This window comes from Typopeltis vanoorti, chromosome 16 (genome assembly GCF_054136105.1).
Source record: "Typopeltis vanoorti isolate ZY-2024b chromosome 16, IOZ_Tvanoo_1.0, whole genome shotgun sequence".
Lineage (NCBI taxonomy): Eukaryota > Metazoa > Arthropoda > Arachnida > Uropygi > Thelyphonidae > Typopeltis > Typopeltis vanoorti.
The window spans coordinates 42915331-42940439 of record NC_143564.1 but is presented as its reverse complement, the minus strand read 5'-3'; the positions used below and the strand labels follow the sequence as shown (position 1 = coordinate 42940439).

The 25109-nt window shown below is 37.0% G+C and overlaps 1 protein-coding gene across 2 annotated transcripts in view; it reads right to left on the bottom strand.

Annotated features, from left to right (window-relative positions):
* LOC150097975 (vascular endothelial growth factor receptor 1-like) overlaps positions 1-25109 on the bottom strand; it is a 354137-nt gene that overhangs the window by 241372 nt on the left and 87656 nt on the right. For both annotated transcript variants that reach the window (XR_016549608.1, XM_090406574.1), the window contains exon 7: positions 1547-1858. Coding sequence is in view for 1 of the 2 variants with exons in the window: in XM_090406574.1 (XP_090262700.1) it covers positions 1547-1858 (312 nt within the window). In the remaining variant the exon portion in view is untranslated. The remainder of the gene's footprint in view (positions 1-1546; positions 1859-25109) is intronic.

The following is a 25109-nucleotide window of genomic DNA, read 5'->3' as shown; positions in this document are numbered from 1 at the left end:
GTCCAAAGAATAGGATTTTGATGAGTAGGCAAGTGTTTTGATATGGTCCCACAAAAATCTAATGGGGTTACATCAGGCAAACACAGAGGAAAACCAACTGATCTGCCTCTACCAATCATTTGTTCAGAAAGGTATTCAAATTATTATTTTTTTTTAAATTTTTTAAAACTATGAATGGGATGATTGATAATGCAGAGTAGGTCATTTATATGTAATAGAGGATAAGTGATAGAGATGAGCCTAGGGAGGCTTGCATAGGTAGGGAAATCCAAAAGAGGAAGCCCAATGATGATCTGGCTTCCTCTTTCAGAAGCTATCCAATTACAGAATGGAAGGTAAACCAAAGGATGGCAATAATCTGCTGAGTGGGCCTGAATGCTAGACATGATCAAATGTTCTGGAAATGTCAAGAGAGACAGCACAATTTCTCTAAACCTTTCCATGGCATGTTTTCAGAGGTGGGTGACAGTCTAGGAAAGAAGCCATGGATCAAGGAGTAATAGTTTCATACCAGCAGTCATTGACTGGTGAGTCTCCAGGTGTTGAAGAAATTGAGTGTTGAAGCCTATTATTTTAGAGGGGACTCAATTGCAGAGAATGGGTTAGTAGTTGGATGACATTTTTATCTGTCTTTTCTGGGCTGAATATAGGCATAATTTCATGAATTTGAGCAGATGACTGCTGAGTATAAAAGAGTGTAGAGACAACAACAGGACAGGTGTTAATTCCGGAGCACAATATTTTTTTAAATTGGGTTATTGTTTCTGTTATTTGGGATTATAACCTTATATGGGATTATGCCAGCCTGGCTGGCCGAGTGGCTAGCATATCCACTCTCCAGCTAAAAGGCCGTGGGTTTGAATCCTGCCGTGGGCATGGATGTTTGTGATTGTCTGTGGAAACACCTGTAGTGGTGGTAGTTGGCAGTAGATGGCATTGCTGTAGTTGAGGTCAGTTGGTGGATTGAGTGGTGGAGACAGAGTTGTAAAGTAGGTGCCCTTCCTCGATGAGTCTTTGGACTCCCTGGAGGTGTGAAATAATAATAATAACCTAAGAAACTAAAGCTATCAGGCCATTGTATTATGTTTATTAATTGCATGTGTTCTTTTGGCAGGTTTGCCTGTTTGTGGGACACAAAACTTGTTTTTCCCTTGTTTCCACAAGGGAAAAACCCTGTCACCCCATATGAGAGAGACTAACTCAAATTCAGTTGAAAAGCACTTCAAACTAAGTGTTCCCAACCAAAAGACATCAATGATACCAAATACTGAGTAACAGAAACTATGAATGGGGAGACATAATCATGACCAAAGGACATTTCTGTATCAAAGATTGTTATTTAAAATTTTTCTTCTTAAAATTAATTTGTTCTGATCATTTGTGGAGGAGAAGAAGGACATCAGAAGGTCATCTTTATTCTTATTATTACTGTGGTAGTACCCAATCTTATTGAGAAAGCAATAGAAGTGCAAATCATTAATTAAGGGAATTTGATTTTCTTATGTCATTTCCTAAATTTAAAAATCTTAAGCCATCTGTCACTTACCTTTAACTACTAGAAGCACAGAAATGTTATCACTAGTTTCTGAAGTTAGAGCAGACAAAGAATAAAATCCAGTATCAGCTCTCTGTAAATTATTGATATTCAGTATCATCTGAGTTGCTGTTTTCTTTATTTCAAATCGTGAATTACTAATAAGCTGAACTTTATCTTTCTTCCATGAAAACATAATCTCACTTCTAGAAGGAACAACTGTGTAACTAACCACAATCTTCACACTGTTTCCAGCTTCTGACTCAAATGGCACTGAAGGATCAAAATCAGTTGAAAGATTGACATATGTACGTTGCTTTTCTCCTAGAAAAGTTTTATGCTTTATATTAATATAATGCAAATATAATGAAAATAAAAAAAAATCCAATATATACTTTGCTATATTATATTAAACACACAGAGGTATCTTAAAATCTGACTCAAATGGTACTGCAGGATCAAAATCATCTGAGAAAAAAAAAAAAAAGGAAAAGAAAAAAAGTTATATTTTTTATATTAATGTAATACAAATTAAAAATAATCTAATATATACTTTGGGGAATGTGAATACACTATATTATATTAAACACAGAGCTATCTCAAAAAACCAGCGTTTGTAAGAATCAATTTTTATCTTAATAAAGTAATCGCTTTATTCAGAATACTTGGTAAATTGACTGACATAGGCTATATAATCTCTAACCAATTTCTTCAAAATTAACTACAGAAGATATATAAACTGATTGGTTTGGCCTCTACTTACCACCATCCTGCAATGTCACTCTTTCACTCTCCTTCTCCTTGGGCACCTTCCTATTAGCTAGATTTTCACTGAACAGATATGTCAACGGGGGATGTCAGTTCCTTAGCACAATATCCCATTCGATCCCAAAGTCTTGACTTTCAGAGCAGCACTAGTATTTGAAATTGATTTTCCTCATGCACTTCTAAACCTTCATCCCTCCAGGAATAAAAACCTGCTTTTCTGTGAAGAAATACCCCATAATAAAGTGATCATTAAAGTTCTACTACTACAGTGGCACACCCGGGGGGGGGCTGGCCCCCTCCAAAAGAAAAGGAAAAATACACTCGAAAATTTTCCAAAAATCTTTTCCTAATTAAAATTCATTTTTTATTTACGTTGTGTCGTGTCTTTTATTTCTATACTACTTATGAATTAGTGGTCACAAAAGGTGGGAATACCCTGTAGCTCTCGGGAATCATGGCCGCTGTGAATGCAAGGTGAACGAGGTAGTGCTCGGCAGACAGAGCGTTACTTTGTTTGTCCGAGCTGGGCCAGAGAAGATCACGGGCATCATGTATTGGCGATCAGTGCAGATAATTAGTCATAGGTCGTATTCAATGTGTAGTGTGTATTCTCAAATAGTCTACTCAATTCTCTCCCCCCAAAATTAAATCTTGAGTGTTCGGCCCCCTCCAAGATTAAATCCTGAGTGCGCCACTGTACTACTATATCATCTGCATTGGTCAAAGTGCCATTTCCATCAAAGAAGCTCACTCATCCACAATCATTTTTCCTCCTACTGGCCATATAATGAAAGAATTTCTTAAGATTTTCCTTAGATTGTAGCGCTAGTTTCTTCTCATAATCCTAAATTGAGTCTTATATTCCTCACACAACTGCTTTTCATCTCTCTCTCTCTCTTAATACTTTTTGCTAACCTCTTTTTTACTTGCTATTCCTGTTTGATTTCATTACTCACCTACTTTATACCAAACTGTGCTATCTTTTTCACTTGAGGAATGAATTTACCATTGCCACTGATAATTAATTGTAATTATCTCCCATGCACTGCTGATATCTCTCTCCCTTTCAATTTTTCCATCCATAGAACTGTCCCATAGCTGATTTCTAACATTATTACACACTTATCTTATAAATTCACATAAATTTCTTTCTCCATGATACTTCTATACATCTATTTAGAGTCCAAGTTAAAACGACAAGGTCACTCTCACTATCTAGGAGGCTAGGATAACATCTCAGTTACAATCAGATCATCTAATGCTAAAACCATATCCAAAACTCTTGATAATTATCCTTCTATTATTACATGTTGCATAAGGCATTTGTCACTCAATAATTCCAGAAATTCCTTTTTTCTTAATACTGCACATTATCTTAACCATTTACCCTCCAGTTGGTGAGAGTGATCATGAAGTGATTACCTAGGTGGTTCCCAGCAGCGTGAGGACCTCTGTGAGAAAAGGATATATGTGGAACTACAAGGCTGGTGATTATGTAAAGCTCACGAGACAACTTGAAGGTGTAGCATGGAATGAGGAGTTAGCTGGAAAAGAGATCAATGCAGCTTGGAGGATATTCAAGAACCATCTAGTAGAAGTAATGTCTAAATATATTCCAAGGATCAGAAGGTTAAATAAGGTAGTGTGAAATGGATGAATGAAGAGATTAAGTATGCGATACAGAGAAAAAAAAAGGCATTGTGGAGGCAACATAAGAGAAGTGGTAATAACCAATTCCATGAGGATTACAAGAAACAGGAAAGAAGGGTGACTTGGTTGGAAGGGTAGCAAAAGGTGAAGCATGAGCAGCAGTTAGCTAATGAAGCCAAAAAGAATCCTAGACAGTGCTTTTGATGTGTAGCCAGCAAAAAAAGGAATGATTATGGAAGGATGACATTGATTGGAGAAAATGGTATGTGTACAACTGCTGCAGATGATATAGTGACATATTTAATGAGCAGTTCACAAAGTTCTTTCATTCTTGTGAATGTGACATCATGGAGAGACTGAGAGCACTTGGTGATGGGGAGGAAAGACTGATTGTAAGTGAGCAATAGGTGTATGGGGAACTGAGCAAACTTCATGTTAATAAGGCTGTGGGACTTGATAATATATCACCATGTATTCTGAAGAAATGTTCCAGGGAGTTGACATCTGCCTTAACATATTTTTTTAATATGAATCTTGCACTGGGTCGAATTCCAGAGGAGTAGGAGGAAGGCTAGATTATGCTGCTTCATAAGAGAGATAGAACTCAAACATCAAATTATAGTGCCTATCTGTGTGTCAAGCATTGTGATTTAGTTGTTGGAGAAGTTGGCGAGAACTAGGATCCAGAATTGGGTTGACAACAATGGCATATCTTTGATGGACAGCATGGATTTGCTAAAGGGAGGTCATGTTTTAGTAATCTACTTACTATTACAATGAGGTGATGGTTTCTTGGACAGAGGAGAGGGATACAGTAGTATACTTAGATTTTGCAAAGGCTTTTAATGGATCACCGCATGATAAGTTGATAGTCAAAATAGAGCAGATGGGTTGAATATTAGATTAGTGCATTAGATCAGATACTGGCTATCTGACAGGTATCAGCAAGTTGTGTATGGGGAAACAATATCCTGGAAGAGGAAAGTCACTTGTGGTGGCCCTCAGGGGTCTGTTTTAGGGCCATTGCTGTTTAACCATTATGTTAATAACATTGGGAAAAATTTTGATAGGGATATTTATTTGTTTGCAGATGATGCAAAGTTGGGAAGAACTATGAAGAGTAGAGAAGATGTTGTGGCCTTACAAGAAGACTTGAATAAATTGAATCAATGGGAATGGGGATACGAGTTCAATGCTGCAAAATGTAAGATTTTAAAATTTGGGAAACAAAGATGGGATGTAGAATTTATGCTTGGTGGGAATATATTTGTTGGAGGTGAAGTAAATAAGAGATCTTGGGGTGATAGTGGATAAGGATCTGAAACTTAGGGGATACATTGCCAAAATTGTGAGGACAACACAAAGAATTCTGAGAATGATGTGGAGGACACTGACTTGTAGAAGTAAGGAGATTCTTGTTCCATTGCATCGGGTTTTGGTATTAGGCCACAAATGGACTACTGTGCACAGATTTGGCCACCTGGTTTTCGAAAAGACAAAGAGCTGTTGGAAAGGATCCAGAGGCGACCGACTAAGGTAGTTTCGATCTCTCAAATGTCGAATATGAAGAAAGGTTGAGAAGATGGAATTTACAGAGTCTAGTGAATAGGAGGAAGAGGAGTGATATGATAGAGACCTACAGGTTAGTAAGGGGTTGGAGAGGTTTTACACAAAATGGGAGATCAGGGGAAAACCAGAGGTCATCCCTGGAAGCTATATAAGGAGGTTGTGAACAGGGGGGTGAGAAGAAGGTTTTTGCATTCAGAGTTGTGAATGACTGGAATGCCTTGCCTGAGAGTGTGGTGTCTGCGGAGAATTTGAGCGTGTTTAAGGTGCAGTATGATGAGCTTTGTATATGACAAAAGGACCTCCTAGATGAGTCTTACTCCATGGGGTCTTGAAATAATAATAATGATTCCTCTGCCCTATTTATACTGCTATGATTAAAATTTCCTGTAATGAACACTCACCGTGCACTTGTCAAACTTATCTCCTCTAAGCATTTCCTGCTCATTATCTTCTGTTTGTTGAGATATAGCAACATTCACTAAATATCCTGTCCTTCCCAACTCAACCTCACAGTATACTTTCAAAACTATGTGTCATTTCCTTCCAAAATACAGCAGATTCCAAATTCTCTACCCTGAGAGAATTAAACTCATTCCTTATATTAAGTGACCGTCCACTAAATAATATGATTTTCTTTTCCTGCCGAAATATACTCTATTTTCTCCTATCAGATCATCATCTTAGACCAAACAAATTTGACAGATTCCGATAGCCTTTGAACAGGTTCAGGCTATCAAATATCAACAATTAATTTCTTTTATTGCTGATAATACTCCTGGCATTTGTATAAAAAATCCTCTAACAGTGGCTTCTAAGAGTGGAGACTTTGGAAGGCAGTGTCACTAATGATTTTGAAAACATATGGTGTGAGGTAGAGGTGGGCAAGACAGGATATTTAGTGGGGTGTTGCTACAGACCCAGGAGCACAGAGGGTGAGGACCAAGAAATGTTTAGACAGTTGAGTTTGGCAAGTGCAAGAAGAATGATTGTTTTGGGAGATTTTAACTACGGTAGTATAAATTGGGGAGATGCATAACAATAAGGGAATGGAATTTCTAGAATTCTTGAGGGACAAATGTCTTAGGCAACATGTAATAGAGGGAACAAGAGGTTCAAGAGTTTTGGATTTGGTTGTAGCATCAGAAGAGTTGATAATAACTGAGATGACATCTCTCCCACCAGTTGGAGAGAGTGACCATGTGGTTTTGACATGGAAAATGAATAGACATGCAGGAATATCAAAGAGACGAGAATGTATGGGGAATTATAAGGCAGGTGATTATAATAATCTAAGACGTCAACTTGGGGAAGTTTCATGGAGGGAGGAATTGGAAGACTGGGATATCATTAGTGCATGGGAAATTATATGTAAGAATATTTGTTAGCAGCAATGGTAAGTTGTATACGAGTGAACAAGAGAACACAATTTGGAGTAAAGTGGATGACAAACAATATTAAACAGAAATTGCATGCAAAAAAGAGGCTATGGAAGAGATATAAGGAAACAGGTGAAGAGAAGATGCATGAAGAGTATAAGACGCAGGCCAGAAGAGTTACTAGTATGGTAAGGAAGGCAAAAGTGGAATATGAGAGGAGATTGGCCCTAAGATCCAAAGAAAAGCCTTGGGAATATTTTAGATATTTTTTGGCCAGTAGAAGGAGAAATGACTGTGCAAGAATGATATTGTGGGATAAAAATGGGAACAGAGTGACTGATGCAGAGGACATAGTGGAATTGTTCAATGAACACTGTATTGGAGTATTTCATCCTGGAGGAGTCAGTTTTAATGCTAGAGGGATTGTGCAGGTTTGAGGTTTAGAGGTACAGGAGAAGAGTGTGTTTCAAATACTCTGGATGTCAGTAAAGCTGTGGGGCCGGATGGTATTTCACCACAAGTTTTGAGAGAATGTGCTAGGGGAACTGACAATGCCTTTGACCTGGCTTTTCAATGAAGGTCCGGCTGCAGGAAAGGTGCCCATGGAATGGAAGGAAGGTAAGATAGTGCCATTGCATAAGGGCGGTAGCAGACTGGAAATGTCTAATTATAGGCCACGTGTGTAGAGGCTTAAGTGCTGTGAGGACATCATGTTGGAGGCTTAATGGATTTTTTACAACAACAAGAGGGAACAAGAGGTTCAAGAGTTTTGGATGTTGTAAAAAATCCATTAAGCCTCCAACATAATTATAGGCCAGTTTGTGTGTAATCAGTAGTTAGTAGGATCTTGGAGAAAGTAGTGAAGGACTGTATTCAGCATTGGGCAGATGAGGGTAATGTTATCTGTGAGTGTCAACATGGATTTGTGAAGGGGCACTCTTGTTTTAGCAATATGCTAGCCTTTTATGATAAAGCTACAAGAGCATTAGATGAGGGAAAGGCATATACTGCCATTTTCTTAGACTTAGCGAAGGCATTTGACATGGTACCACATGATAAGCTGATATTTAAGTTGTAGCACATGGGTCTGGATGTCAGATTGGTCAACTGGATTCAGGATTGGCTGTCCGATAGGTATCCGAGAATTGTGTATGGTGGGGCACTTTCAAGGAAGCAGAGGGTTACAAGTGGGGTCCCACAGGGCTCAGTACTGGGACCTATGTTGTGTAACCTTTATATCAATGACATTGTCAGTGGATTGCAAGGGGATATTCAGTTGTTTGCGGATGATGTGAAGCTGGGAGGATTATTAGTAATAGTGCAGATGCGGCAGCCCTGCAAGAGGATTTGAATAAGCTAGATAGATGGGCAAATGAATGGGGGTATTGGTTTAATCCAGCAAAATGTAAGGTCTTGAGGTTTAGGAAACATCGTTGGGACACTGCATACCCTATGGGAGGAATTATACTGGAGGAAGTAGGGAAGAGAAGAGATCTGGGGTTGATGATTGATAGAAACCTGAAATTTCATGTTGGAGGCTTAATGGATTGTATACAGCACTCAGAAAGGATTAAAAACAAAATTTAATTCTTCCTATATTTCATCTCAGTCAATAAGACATCTTCAGGGATTACAAAAAAAACTAATGTAACATAAAAACAAATAACAAACAATACTGATTCCAACCACGTGGTTGACATAAAGTCCTATCTAGGTGAAGCGCCCTGGAATGTAAAGTGGGAACTCTGATGATAAGCGTTTCCCAAATCTTAGGAAACTTAATGCAACCATATTTGTTAAGATTTTGTTGATTCCTGAGAGCTGCTGCTGATTCTAAGAATAGTCTTTCTCTTTTGAATTTGCTATAGTGGAGCATGGTGGTTTTTTTTCCATGAGATCCTGTGGGTTATATCCAAGACATGGTCAGTCAGGCCTGACTGACCATAGTTGTGGTTGCAGATGTATGACTTATGTTCTTCTAGGCAGATAGTAGCTGATTTGCCTGTCTGTACAAAGTATGCCAGTTTACATGAACAGGGTACTTTATAGACTCCAGGCACTGAGAGAGGAGGGAGCTGATCTTTTGTAGAGCGGATAAGGGTAGCAAGTTTGCAGTGGGGCTTAAATGCTGTGTGTAGGTTGTACTTTTTTTAAAATCTTGGCTATTTTTTCAGATGTGCCACAGATGTAGGGTATGGTGATGGCATCTCTTTTTGAAGAGAAGACCGAGGAATGGGGAGGGACCTGATTATTTTTTTAATGCTGTGATCGCTGTAGCCATTGGAGAGGAAAGTGTTGTGTATGTGGTCAAGCTCAGTTGTAAGGACGGTTCCACTGGAACAAAGATTGTGGGCTCTCTTGGTGAGAGTTTTTAATAATGCCATATTGTTGAGCAAGGTGGTGGTGTTAGCATTTGTGGATGTATCTGCCTGTATGCATGGGTTTTCTATATAGAGTGAAGGAAAGTGTACCGTTGGGAAAGTGTGTAAATAAGGTGTCTAGGAAGGGTAAATAATTGTTCTTTTCCTTTTCCATCGTGAACTGGATTCTTGGATGTAGGCTGTTGAGGTGACTGAGGAAGGCGTCTAATAGAGAACACATCATCTACATATCTTAGCCAGATAGAAGGTTTGAGAGGGGCTGAGTCTATCACTCGTTTCTCAAAATCTTCCATATAAAAATTGGCAGGAGGGTGGTGACGGGGGGGAACCCATGGCAGTTCCTTCTATCTGCTTATAGAATTTTTTCTTCCAAGAAAAATAACCAGAATCGATGGCAAAGGAAAAGAGATCAGAAGGAAAAACGTTTTTTAAGAGTGTTAAGGTATCAATTAAGGGAATATTAGTACACAATGAGGAGATGTCAAAGCTTACAATATGTCTGTGTTATTTAAGGTTCTATTTTCTATGAGGGTTTTGAAATGGGCAGAGTTTTTTTAATATAGGATGTGGAAAGTCCAGTGAGGGGGGTCAGAGAGTTGGCCAGCTGTTTTGACAGTTTGTAGCAAGGTGCATTAGTGGCATCTACTATAGGTTTTAGTGTGGAATTGGGTTTGTGGATTTTTGGTAAACCATATATTCGGGGGGAAGACGGGAACAGAAAGGTTTGAGTTTTTTCGTGATTTCTGGGGGCCAGGAAGACACTTTTTAAAGTAAGTTTATTAGTTTTTTAACTTGTGTTTTTGTGGGGTCGTGTTCTAGCAGGGTGTAGGTAGAGCGATCTCGGAGGATAATCTCCATTTTTCGATTGTATTCCGTGGCATTAAGAACAACTGTGACATTACCCTTATCTGCTCAGGTGATGACAATACTTTTTTCTTTTTGTAATTTCATGAGAGCAGTGCGTTGGGAGGACAATAAATTACTTTTTGGAGGCGAAGACTGGGCGAGGATGTTGGCGACGTCAAGTCCGATGTTGTTTGCTATCTGGGGAAAAAACCACCATGCTCCACCACAGCAAATTCAAAAGAGAAAGACTATTCTTAGAATCAGCAGCAGCTCTCAGGAACCAACCAAATCTTAACAAATATGGTTGCATTAAGCTTCCTAAGATATGTTAAGATTTGGTTGATTCCTGAGAATTCCAGGAATCAACCAAGCATTCCAGGCCACCTGCAACCGCCCTTAGAGGGTGCTCCACCTAGATAGGACTTTAGTGTCACCCACGTGGTTGGGCTTAGTATTGTATGTTATTTGTTTTTATGTTACGTTAGTTTTTTTGTAATCCCTGAAGATGTCTCATTGACTAAGACAAAATATAGGAAGAATTAAATTCTGTTTTTAATCATTTCAAGTGCTGTATACAATCCATTAAGCCTCCAACATGATGTCCTCACAGCACTTAAGTCTCTACACGTGAAACCTGAAATTTAGGGGACATATTGCAAAGGTGGTGAAGGTAACACAGAGGATTGCTGCAATAATGAGAAGGATGCTGACCTGCAGAGATAAAACAATTATCATTCCATTGTATAAGACCCTGATCAGACCACACTTGGACTATTTGTTCTCAGATTTGGTCCCCAGGATTTGAAGAGGATAAATTAACTGTGGAAAGGTTACAAAGGCGGATAACAAAGATGGTTTCAGGACTGTACAATGATAGTTATGAGGATCGACTGAGGGAATGTGGACTGCAGAGTTTGGTGAATAGAAGAAGGAGAGGTGATATGATTGAGACTTTTAAACTGTTGAGAGGTGGTTACAGGTTCACACTGGGGAGTTCTTTCGCTTGGTTGAACAGCGGGAAGGAGTGATGACAAGAGGCTATCCCTGGAAGTTTTGAAAGGAAACTGTGGGCAAGAAGGTGAGGAGTGGTTTCTTTGCATGGAGGGTGGTTGAACCATGGAATGCACTGCCTGATGGAGTGGTGAGAGTGAGAATGGTCAATGAGTTTAAGGAGTGGTATGATAGACTTTGTGTTTCTTAGGGAGGACCGCCCCTTGATGAGTCTTGATAGACTTTGTGTTTCTTAGGATGGACCGCCCATGATGAGTCTTTTGACTCCATGGAGACCTGAATAATATTAATAATAATAACAAAATACCAATGAACTGCAAGATGTCTGAAAGGGCGATGCTAGTTGATGCAAGTTTCATTACATGGAAGGTGGAACTTAAGAAAAGGATGAGAGCTTGATTTTTCTCTTACAGAGCAATAACTGAGTGAAGCAATTGCCTGTTGAATTGATGAGTTCATGTTGTGTGAATCATTTAAGATAAGGCATGACAGGTGGCATGAGTGATGTATGGCCTCCCTTGAATGGTCAACCTCCTGGAGTTCTCTCACTATAATGATAATAATAACTATCATTTCTAATATTATTATGAGTATTTCTGTACCTATTATTTATTATTTGCAGATTTATTATCATTCCATTGTATAAGACCCTGATCAGACCACACTTGGACTATTTGTTCTCAGATTTCATTTGATTCTGCAATATACCACACATTTCTCCCAAGACATTATCCCCACAAAAGGCCACCACTGCTACCATCTACCATGACAACACTAATTTCCTGCTTAAACATCAGAACAAGAAAAATGTTCTTGTTCTGATGTTTCCTAATATTCTTTCCTAATATTTACCTGTTTGTACCACATACACACAATAGGTTCTTCTACCCCTCATATATGGAGCCAGTGTCAAATATATATCTACTCTATACTATAAAATAAGCTGAAATTGGAAACGGATGTGACATCGGCTTGAAACGGATGTAGGCTGTAAAGTTTTTGTGTAACGTGTTTTGTAAAGTTTTCTGTAACCTTTTTGTCAAGTTATTTGAAACGTTTTGAAACTCAGGGGCTACCCTGAGTGTTGAGTCTTCAAAATTTGAGTCATCAGAATTCAAGGAGAACCGGCCTACCAGTCCATAACACGAGGGGTTGGGCACCGTAGGTATCGGGGTGGAACCCCCCCCCCCCCCAGTATGTATATATATATATTTGATGCAGCATATTTACTCAGCTATATGACATAATTAAAGAAATTTAATGACTACAAGCCAAGACATACCAAAATAGAAATGACTATTTATTATTTGAATGCACAACTAGTTTGATCTCAGAAGACATTGTTGGGTGTATAACAAAAAAGAGAAATACAAAAATATACAGTACAAGAAAACAACACTTATAAATTAACTTCAAATATATCGCTGACATTTGAAGGCATTCTGGATTCTCTAGTATTGTTGAGCACTATAACATAGGCATGATCTCATGTACACGAAATTTGGATATCTGAAGAGTGGCAATTGGTTTATAGCTATGGTTAGTATTAAGATGGACCAGATTGAGGACAATTTCTGTTGATTCCATAATCCTTCTTTACAGCTAATTGCAGCATCTAAAAATGTTTTATTGATTTGTGCCAGACCAGTGAATGAGTGATGGAATCTTCATTGTTAAGGTGAGCAGAATTAAACAACATGATTAGATAGTGCACTGACTCTAAGTGATACTACTTCAAATAAAGTTCTGATACTACTTCATCTAAGAATTTAAACTTATATTCAAATTAATCTAAGAATTTAAACTTATATCATGTAAATATTAGGCCATTTAAGGTCAAATTCTGATAATTTAATGTTGCTTTTCTCAGAAATTGAATGCTATATGGATGTACTAGTGTTAAGTAAAGTATGGATCAAACAACTTGAAATTAACAGACACTCCCATGGGCAAGGTGCATCGTGCCATGTGACAAGTCCCGTATTTGCCGCTAGCATAAATTGCATGAAAATGATGCTTCTAAGTCAGTGCAACTATCTGAGTGAAATAGCTGTGAGAAGGGAACTGACAGAGTTGTTTGAAAGAGATGTTATGATAGGATGCCATGTTGCAGGCCTATCTGTTCAGCAAGTTGGTTGACCATCCCAGGTCAACCATCAGTGATACCATACTGAGATGGAAGTGCAGAGAATCAACTGCAAGTGCTATCCACTGTGGATGACCTACCACACTCACTAAACATCCGTAGAAAGATAATATTAAAAACTGCCATTTGTTGGCCAATATGTTGAATGCATAGTTCTAGGCATCAACTGGAATACAAATCTGCACAAAATCATTCAGAACCAAGGCTCACAACATGGGTTTCCATGGTAGCATCACAATATGAGGTATAGAAATTTCCCAGAATAACAAAATAAATACGCTATTACTTGCAGATGATCAGGTAATCATTATCAGATAAGGAAGAATTTATAAAGAGCAATATATAATTTAAACATTATAGTAGGCCTCAAAAAAGGTAGCAACTGGTCTGGGCAGCATTGGCGCACCCAGGGAGGGGGCCAAGGGGCCTTGGCACCCCCCAAAAGAAAAAGGGAAAAAACACCAGAAAAATTTCCAAAAATCTTTTCCTAATTAAAATTCTTTTTTTTTTTTTAATTTATGTTGGGTCGTGTCTTCTATTTCTATGTTCGTTATATGTTCCTTATGAATTAGCGGTCACATAAGGTGGGAATACCCTATAGCGCTCAAGAATCCTGGGCGCTGTGAACGCAAGACGAATGAAGTAGTGCTCGGGAGCTACTTCATTTGCCCGAGTCGGGCCACAGGAGATCACGGGTATCATGTATTGGCGATCGCTGCAGATGCTCAGTCATAGCTCATATACAATGCGTAGTGTGTATTCTCAAATCGTATACTCAACTCGATCCCCCCCCCCCCCCCAAGATTAAATCCTGAGTGCACCACTGCTGGGCAGTGACCCTTCCCATAATGCATAGCATTATACATGTCTGTAAGGATATGTGCTTTGCATTATGGGATACTAAGGCAAGCGATGTGAAGTCATTAGCCTCTATATATGAGTTGCCCTGTCCTGAAAATACTTCAGGTGGAAACTATGTTTGCTTACACTTGGATAAAGGATTAAACCAAGAATATAATTTCTTGGTAACTTTAATTTATATTATAGTAGAACACTTTGGAATGAAAATATCCATAGAAAAAACTAAAACAATGCCATTTTGTGGACAAACTTCAGTTAGAAGTAAAATAGTTATTAATAATAAAATAGCAGAACAGATAAATACTTTCAGTTATCTTGCCTTTATAAGGCCTTATAAAGAGACAAAATGACTTCCATATCCTAACATGTCAATGCCCATTTCAACATTACAATTATCTTCTGAGTTGTACATGCAATTTCTGTTAGGTGACCTTTGAACTTTCAATTTACTATAACCAGTGGTGTGTTCGCAAATTTTTAACAACCGGCTCGCTTTATGAAAAATTTGATTTTTCACAAAGTTCTATTGTATCTTCAGATGTCTTTGTTTCTGCTTCTTCAAAGTTTGTCCTTTTAATGTTTAAGCAGTTTCGTTCTATTTCATTTTTTCAACTAACGGCTATCCACTTTTTTGACTGCAAAACTCTACCCATTAAAATTATTTTAATTATTAAAAAAAAAAGAAAAAACCTAAATAAAAACATATATTAAAGAAAATTTTCATATATTACCTACAACAGACCTATTATCAAATGAAATCCTGAACAAAAAAAATGTAACACTAATATTACCACTCATAGTCGATTAAATGACCAGAGACTGTAGCCATCGTGACGAATTTTTGTATTTATCGATAGTGCAACAATGTTGCTTTTCCAAGAACTTAATGTTGCAAGTTCTTGAAAATTCGCCAAAAATAAGGCATTATTGTTTATTCAAATACCCAGTTCGGGAGTTTTGATAATGTGTTTGTGTTGAATACAGACATTGTTTAGTAAATAAAATTGTTTCCAAATTCCCGTTCATAAATTGAGTTTGTGTTTTGTGAATTCTCCTTTATGCATTTATTTTTGATAATAATAATAATAATATATGTAAGTGTTTATTATACAATTTCAAAATATTTATGAGAAAAAGTATATACCACCATTCATCATCTATCCTTTCATAAAGAATTTTAATAACCGGCTTGCCCAACTTAAAAACATTAACGGCTGGCTTGCTAAATTTGAAAAATTGTAACAACCGGCTCGCACGAGCCGGTGCGAGCTGGTCCCAATACACCACTGACTATAACTAAGATCTCTAGCCTCGTCGGTTACTTCAAGAATAATCCCACCAATAAAATATGCTGCAGGATATTGCATCACAACGAAGTGCATAACCTCTCCATTCACTTTCTAACATTGAATTGATATCCATTATCAATTGTCCACACTTCCAGCCTATTCAAATAATCCTGCAAATGTTTTATATCAGTAGCATCTCTGACTTCCCTGCATATATATACACCATCAGCAAATAACTGAAGATCTCTTTTCAGCATCTTCAATTGTTGATAGCATTAACGTATAGATGAAACAACAACTGTCTAAGAGTGATCCCTGGAGAACATAACTGGTCACCTTAAATCTAGCAGATTCACAGCTCCTTATACCTTAACTGATACCTGTCCATCAGCCATCCGCTTATCCAAGCCAACAGTTTATATTCCAATCCCATATTCTCTAGTTTATGCAACAGCATTTCATGTGGTATCCTATCAAATGCCTTAACAAAGTCCCACAGTATCACAGTATAACCATTTCCTTTATCAAACTCAGCCATAATGTTATTACAAAACATGAGCAAATTGCTCATATATGGCCTCTCTTTAGTAAACCCATGCTGCTCCTGGCAAAGTATATCTTGTTTGTGCATCCATTTCTGTATGTGAGTTCTTACCAACTTCTGTAAAATCTTTATACTCTCTCTCTCTAGAAATATTGATAGGTCAACTGCTAGACACAACAGTCTTTGCATCACCCTTGTGTGCAATGGGATTATTATAAATGCTTAACATTCTTGGGGGATCTTTCCTAAACTAAGATTTAGACTGAATATTTTGATTTCCTCTCTGTCTCAATTGCCAAATTCTTATCCCAGTTGTGCAACAAACCTAGAATCTCTTTTTCATGCACCTCTGTCTCTTCATCCAATGTAGTGGTATCACTGTGCACTATGTTACATACCCTAGGTTCATAGATCTTGGTGAAGTGAGTACTCATTATTTGAGCTATCACACCTGATTCTGATACTAGGGTAGTGTCTACTTCAATAAAGTTATTCTTCTGCGACCATTCTTTCTTTTGCTTGCAGCATAACGATAAAATACTTTGGGGTCAACTTTAGACTATGGACCCAATTCTTTTCATACTCAAATTAAGCTTTTCATACAATACTTAACTTTTCTAGCCTGACTTTTATATATTTCATAACTCCTCTCACATCATCTTCACCTTATTGATCTCTTGTTTAATGAGATTGCATACCTATTTCACTCCCATCCTATTTATTCTTCAAACACATTCAGATACCAAATCATTTAAGCATCTTTTTCAAAACTTCATATCCTCATATCCACTGCTGATGTCCTGAAATCAAAGATAGTATTCTCCTGAGTTTGTGAGAATTTCCAGATTTGTAGTTCAGAACATAACCTGTCTTGATTGGAATATACATAAAGTTGGCTACTTCTTAGGTTATTACAGAATGATCACCATCTCATTTCACCATCATCATTTGGAAATTATCATTAATAATAATAATAATAATAATAATCTCCAAATGATGGCAAAAAAGTCACATCCTTAATTAAGATAATTTGATCATGGTATCAAAATGTAGAATTCTTTGTCCTCGAGTTTCTTCTTTCACATGCTATTTGAGAAAGCTGATTTGCAACAGCTGAATAAAATCTCCTTCATTCTTATCATGAGTTCTCTGCTACCCAATCAATATTCAGATAATTCAGGTCACCTATAATGATTACTCATTTAGTATTTGCCAGGGTAATTTGGCAATACATTTTTCCATACCAAGCAAATGAACTGCCAGGGCCATAACGACATCCCTGATGTATATTTCATCCTGCTAGCCTTCATTTCAAACCAAATAATCTCAAATTCAGTGCCATTTATTTATTAAATATACTGCCATATATTTCAGTCTAAAATTAACAGACCATTGTCAGTGGCTTAAAAAACAGTTGTTACAAGGTAGAATATGCAAAGAAATGATTTATTTGAAATTGAACAAATTAAATCGCCAATAGTATTATGATTTCACTGAAAAAAAGGTTAATCATAATAGTGTAAAATAAACTGCATATATATATATATATATATATATATATATATATATCATACTAAACAGATCATCAGATAGATGTAGTATCTAGTTGGTTTCTTAAGACCTTATGTCATTATAAAATATCATTCTTGGTCTTAATTAGTAAAAAACACTTTAATGTGCGATTTGAATCAAACTTTCCCATATTTTTGATAAGGATAGGCAGTCATTCCAATTCAAGTTATGCCAGTGAAGCAAGGCCTTAGCACTCTCCTTAAATAGGTGTTCAAATTTGTACTGACATCTATGTAGAAGGTGCGTTTCAGACCAAAGAATGTTATGGTCTGCCTCTATTCCATGTTGAGCTAAGCAGATTTATCGGATTTTTTGTGGAAAATATATGATGGATGTTCTTGTACTCTATTTTCTATTGAGCGTCCAGTTTGTCCAAAGTAGGAAAGATGGCAGTCACATGGAACTTGGTATACACCTGGAAGAGACATTAGGTGAGAATGTATACCAAGTTCCATGTGACTGCCATCTTTCCTACTTTGGACAAACTGAACATTCAATATAAAATAGAGTACATAGAGTACATTATATTAAGAGTTTTTTTTTTTTTTTTTAATTGTGCAAAAAACCCAACATAACAATAGAACAGCATTTAAAGCTAAGGATAACAGTAGTGTGGAATCCTCTAAGAGAACCTTTATGCTGGTGACATAAATGAAGAAAAATTAACATATGAAATTTCAAGATTAAAAGGAATTATTTGAGAATCCCCCATGGAGTTGGAGAAAGAAGTACAAAGTGTAATAAGGTTTATAAATGTTTATTCTCCATCCAATGGATCAGTTAGATGAAAATTCTTCCAGGAATTGGAGCCAGATTTATATGTCATTGACTACATCATAGCAGTAGACTGGAATTGTACTGAAAATCCCACATCAGATAAAATAGAAGGACACCCCAGGAGTGGAAAAGTGGGATATGCACAGTGAAAAACATGTCTCAACAATGCTTAACTAGTAGACATATGGAGGATTTGCAATCCTGATCTCCAGGCTTACATGAATCAAGGTACTAGTACTTGTCTTGATCGAATTTATATCTCTTATAAATATGCCAGACAAGGAAACCCATCACCTGATGGTTTAGAGCAGGGTTCGCCAAAGTCATTTGCCCATCGACCCCTTCAAGCGTTTCTTGACTTTTTATCGATCCCCTATATTTTACTATTACATAATTATAATAGGACAAGCAAAAAAGACGCTTATATGAATTTTTAGATTGTTTATTTTATAGTTACAGTGTTTATTGTATGTATAATATAGTATATATTATTATATTAGTATTACTACTACTATTACTATCACTAGTAATATCACTGGAATTACTAATGATATTAATAAACTACTGGTATTAATATCACTGGTATTATACCAGCGCTGCTCAACTCTTCAACATAGAGAAGTTTAGTTTGTGAATGAATAACGATTGAATCATAATATGTATGTTGATGAATTTTAGAACATTAACGCTCACTTGTATGTCAATGCGCAAAAATGAGACTGGGATCGAATACTTGTATCAGTAAATAAGAACCACGCACGTGTTGCAATCTCACTCCCACTGCGCCGGCTGGCAGGAACCACCAACATCCGTTTATTGGTAAATATGTCATTTTGGCCTACTTGATTGGCCTCAGTAACTATTTTCATGACCTTACTCCATCTTACAGGTCCTATTCATGGACCTGTAAGATGGAGGTACTGATCCCACGATTCACTCTTAATTGCGTTGTCATTACCTCCATGTCTTTTGTCATGGAGGTAATCCAAGTTAACCGAATTAAATATTACCCATACAATGATGTCTTATATTTTTTGCCGACCCTCAATCGACCCCTAACAATGTCATATCGACCCCTTTGGCGACCACTGGTTTAGAGGTAGAACTTCACTGTGAGGCCTAGGATTTTATTCTTCCCATTCTAGTTATACTATTTAATTCTTTTCTCTCATCAGGACACATACAAGTGAATTTGTAGCAAACCATATACCGTCCTCATTCCAAAACCTAATAGAGATCATACCTTAATCAGCAGTTGGAGACCTATTTCTCTGTCTAATACTGACATGATATTTTTCTGCATTATCAATAGCAAGGTGGGAATAAGAAACATAATTAAAAGCACACAGGTGTATGGAGTTCCAGGCTGAGCAGTAGAATTTAATCTTTTTGTACTACGTGATTTAGTCTGCTTAGTTGATATGAAAAAGCAGTCGATAGCAGTGCTATCAGTAGACTTTACTCAAGCATTTGTTATCAAAGGAGCCTATGCCAATTCAACTACCCATCTCCTAGATAATGGGTTCCTGTCAGAAATTGCACAATTGACCCAGTTAAAATTCGAAATGGCGTCAAGCAAGGTTACCCTCTTAGTCCGTTGCTCTTTACATTGGTTCTTGAACCTTTCTTACAGGAAGTCAACAATACATATGCTGTGTGAGGAATAACAGTTCCTTCGACTATAAAGGAAAATAAGGTATTAGCATATGCTGATGTAGTGAGCACTTTGATGGATAATGATTCCATATATATCTTTTTTGGTATTTTGGAAAAATTTAGCAAGATCAGTAGATTAACTGCTAATGCAGACAGAAATTAAACAGAACAAAATTAAAAGTTTTTGGAAAATGGGATCTTGGAGGCATTCCTTTTGGACTAATCTCTAAGAGAGAACCCCTTATTATACATGGAATTCCCTTTTCCACTTACCCAATATTACTAGTTCTAGAACTTATATACAAGAACTTTGAAACCTTAGAAGACTGGAAAATAGGTCCACTTTCCTTTTCTTCTAAAACCATAGTACTCAAAACCATAATCGTTTTTTCTGCTCAGTTTTACATAATAAATATTACAGGCATCACAGAAGCTGAAGAAAAGCAATTATATAGTACATCTGTGCAATTTGTTTGGTCCAGCTGATAGCAAGAAGTTAAAAAGGAATTTCTTTAACTATTAAAGAAGCATGGAGGATTTGGGCTTCCAGTCATACAATTCTGCCATTTAAGCAATACAGCTTCAAAAATCCATAAAATATTGTAGACCAATCACATATGTGCAGACCTTCTCCTGTACTACCTGGGTTTTCATCTTCCCATGTTTGGAGTAAATGATTATAAAGATCCAAAAGCTGAAGATGTTCCTGAATACTACAACACTCTGTGCTTAACTCTATGACTGCTAAATCACTCTGGAAATGACATTCTTTACATTAAAAAAAAAAAATTTGGTATAAAGAAATCTTTAATCTCTTTTGCCATGAACTTCCACAGTTAGGTACTGACAACAACACTTTTTTTCATAACTTATTGAAGTTTCAAGGATATCCTAACAGGAGGGATCTTGCTTAGAGAATTGCATATGGCTGCCTACCATCAATACCATCAAATGGAGGTACTCTAACATTGGAGATCCAATCTGTGACATCTGTTACCGATTGGAAACAGTAGAACATGTATTCTACAGCTGTCCTCTTGCCCTGCATATTTGGAACAGTTTATGTCATGTATTCGGCATTCCATTACTTACAACAGAACAGGTTTTTTTTTTGCAGTACCTACCACCTGTCAGCAATGGGAAAAGAATTTTGATTTTTATAATTAATGAATTAAAATACCATTTATGGAAGGTTAGAAAGAAACATAGATTTGAAAACCAGCAATATGACATCCGAATGCTTTATAATATTGTATTGTGGAAATTTTAGTGTTCATTCAGATGATTTTTGTATTTAAAATCAAATATTTGATTAGATGGCATAGACCACCCACATTATGCAATATTCACCAGGAGGGGAGATAAAATTCTGTCTATTTTTGCTATGAGAATTGTTTTAAATAGTTCCATCCCCTTAATTCAATGTGGTCTTATAATCAACTGAAGGGATGACTGGGGAGCAATTTCAGGCAGAGAAGGCCAACTCAAGACAGTTAACTCAGATAAGGCTAACCAACTGGGTATTAGTCATCTTTGTGCTTTAGTTTCATTTGGTCTTTTGGTCGTTCATCTATATGAGATTGGTGAAAAAGGAAAACTGATTGCCTTTGAGCATATGATGATATAAAAGAGCCGAGGCTTTTTCTCTATCTCTCATACTATCAATCTTTTCTTTCTTCTAATACTATCAGTCTCTTGCACCTCTATACTAACTACTCTAGGCCTATGATAAGCACTCCTTCACTTTTTCACCTCAATAAAGGTTGAAACTGGTCTGGGTAGTGACCCTTCCCATAATGCATAGCATTATACATGTCCATAAAGATATGTGCATTGCATTATGGGATACTAAGGCAATTGATGTGAAGTCATTAGCCTCTATATACAAGTAGTTCAGTCGTGAAGTAACTTATTCATGTGTAAACTTTGTTTACACATGAAGTGGTGCACCCTGTTAGTAAGTATCAACTGGGTACTGAAGAAATGAGGATGGAAATTTAGGACTTAGCTGACCAAATTGCACTTTGTTGGCTTAAACCAAAAATAATATGATGATGCAACATGATGAGAATAAAGAAAAAGGACACAGGGAAAACATACGTCCAGGTTAAATGATGCTGCTAGAAATCCTTTGAAGAACAAAATATCTGATAATGTTAGAGTTCTGACAAACAACAGACTCATTTGGAGGAAGACCATTCATAGGAAGCCAGTGATAATGTAAACTTGATCATGTAGCATTATCTTATTATCTTGTATATCCCTGGAGGGTATATATAAAGAATTTGATTATGTGTATTGCTAATAGTCCCAAAAGAGTCCCAACTCTCCTTAAATCAGAGGATCAAGGATGCAAGGGTGATAACTTTGAAGCTTGCTGGGATTCATGTTGAAGTCAACAAGAATATCAGATATTTAAAAGGGGAGCAATATTATAAGCCAAGACATGTTCACAAAATGTCATTGCTGAATGACAAGAAGATAATAACGGACAACTTAAGAGGACAGAGATGGAAGAAACAAGCACTTTGCCAGAGGACAACAAAAGAGTAGGATGTGTTAACAGGGTGGTAGAAAAACAAAATGTTTTCATACTTTATTAGAATTTTTGCTTTAGATTTACAGTGAGTGTAATCTAGAAAAAATATACTATCTATGGGCAGTTCACACTTATCAAACTTGTACTCTAACATAATATTTTAGTACATTTTATCAGAGTTTTTTTATGCAATGTTTGAATAATGATGGCTACCTCAAGTCAGTTTGCAGATATGTTATTGCCCAGCCAGTCACCATTTAAGGACTATATTCTACAGCATACTACAAGATTTTGTGATATGCAGCTTGCAGCTTGTACATCCTGTCAGTAAGAAATGTAGCATGTAAGAGACCTGGGAATGCATGTCTGCTTAAAATGTAGGAAATGGGAAGAGCTCAGCAATATTGAAATTAGTATAACAGACAACTTGGTTGCATTTTGTCAGAAATGAGTAGTGTGATAGGGGGTGAGGAAGATAAGCATCATATGAATAAGGATGTAAAATTAGGGTATGTAGCAGGTTTGGAAGATGGAATTGATTGGGTGAATGAATATCTGACAAGAGTATGTTGGTTGGAAAGAGAGACAGATAGATGCACTGGAAGAAGTGAAATGTATGAGGAACGAGTTTAGAAGAATGAAAGAAAAATTCCTGATCGATGTCAAGGGGATGATAAAAGAGAACTGAATATGAGAACCAGGGGAATGAGAAAAGGCAAGATGGTGCAGGAGCTACAGATGGACTGATGATGGGAAAGCAGATAAGTGGAGAGCAAGGAGAGAAAGTGTCACAGAAGAGAGAAAAAAAGAGAGAGAGAGAGAGAGAGAGAGAATGAGGGATGCAGGTGAACATGGAAGGAACACAGTGGTAAGAGGGCATGATGTATGGAGATTCAATGATATGTAGTGTGCAAAATGGAATGGAAGAGGCAGGCTGACTATGGCAATTAAGTGAGGTGAAAAAGTGGATGAGATGATTGTGATGGTAAGTATGAATGACCTGAGAGGCAGTGTGAATTGAGTGGTCAAAGAGATAAATGCTTGAGGATGTATAGCAAAAGAGTGAGTGAGAGAGAGGAAAGATAGTATGCATATTACCCAGATATGATAATGCAAAGCTGAGGAAAAGAGCAATGATAAATGCCATGATAACTAGAATATGTCAAAGAGAGGCTTGGATTATGTGGATGACTGGAGTGCATTTGAGGATAGAAGAGAACTGTATGTGAAAAGATGGCCAGCATTTGAAGGCATCTGAAGAGAATGTTGTTCTTTGAGCAAGTGAGAGTGTTAGTGTAGGGAAACTAGAAGGGGAACATATGGTGTAATGCAGAATCCAGTGGTGTCTGGAGGGAATAATGATATACAAACACTGACAACATATTGATGTTTCTTTGTATGAATGACAAGAATATCTGGAATAAAGAACATAAACTAGTACCACAGATAGCCTGAGCTTGTCCAAAGATTATTGGTATCAGTGAGATATGGTTCACAGAAGATGATATACTGACAGGAATAGAAATAGTAGGGCATTGTGTGTGTTGGTGTGACAGTGAAAGTGCAAGTCAAGCCATTTAGAGATTTAGAGAATACATATGAAAATAGGAATCTTTCAAGAAGACAGCATTGGTTTGCATAAGGAAAAATCCAACTACAAACCAGTTTGTGTGTCAGATGTGGTGATAAAGGTGCAAGGCAGGCCATTCAGAGATAGAATGCATAAGAAAATAAGACAGAATACATATCAAAGGAATCTTTCCTGAGGACAACAATAGTTACTAAACAGCAGTATTGTTAGAGTAACCTAGTTAAATTTTAAAGATGAAAGTTCTAGTAGGCCAATGTACTCTGATTACTTTAATTATACTAGCAGCAAGCAAGGCTGTTTTATTTCAGAGTAGTCTGCCAGAATATATGGTTTAGTTTGAAAACCACATGAATAAAAGAAAATTAAAACAACCTTGATACTAGCATAATTAGTTATAAGATGACAAGGGTACAGAGCAGAGTTAGATAGTTAGTTATTCACATGTGACATCACTGTGATGCTGTGTGGTCACTACTGTATCTCATAGCATTTTGGGAGTGAAGTCTTCTGCCAGGAGAAGAGGTAGGGTTGCAGATTCCCTTTGTAGAAAATCACATACATCCATGCCCACAGCGGGATTCAAACCTGCAGCCTCTTGGATGGAGAGCAGAGATGCTTATATGATAAGTTTCTGGATATTAGATTTTCTAGTTTTCTTCTAATTTTTTTTTTTTTTTTTTTGAATTTCTAGGCATCAAGCATGACAGAATTCCTGCTGAAATTGAGAGGAGTGAAATAGTTTATTGGTAGCTTTGATATAGTGATGATTAATAGAAGAACAAGTTGGTAGGGAGCAATGTCTCCAAGGAGAAGCAGTGCTTGCATACTGAGACAAATGACCTTTAAACACTTTCTAAACACAAACATATCACAAAAAAGTAGTAATGCATATAGTAATACTCATAATTATGCATGAGTTACCATCCTCACTGAAACAGGTGCTATGGATCAGATGCATATTTCAATTAATCAAAATAATCTTTTTTTTTTTTTTTTTTT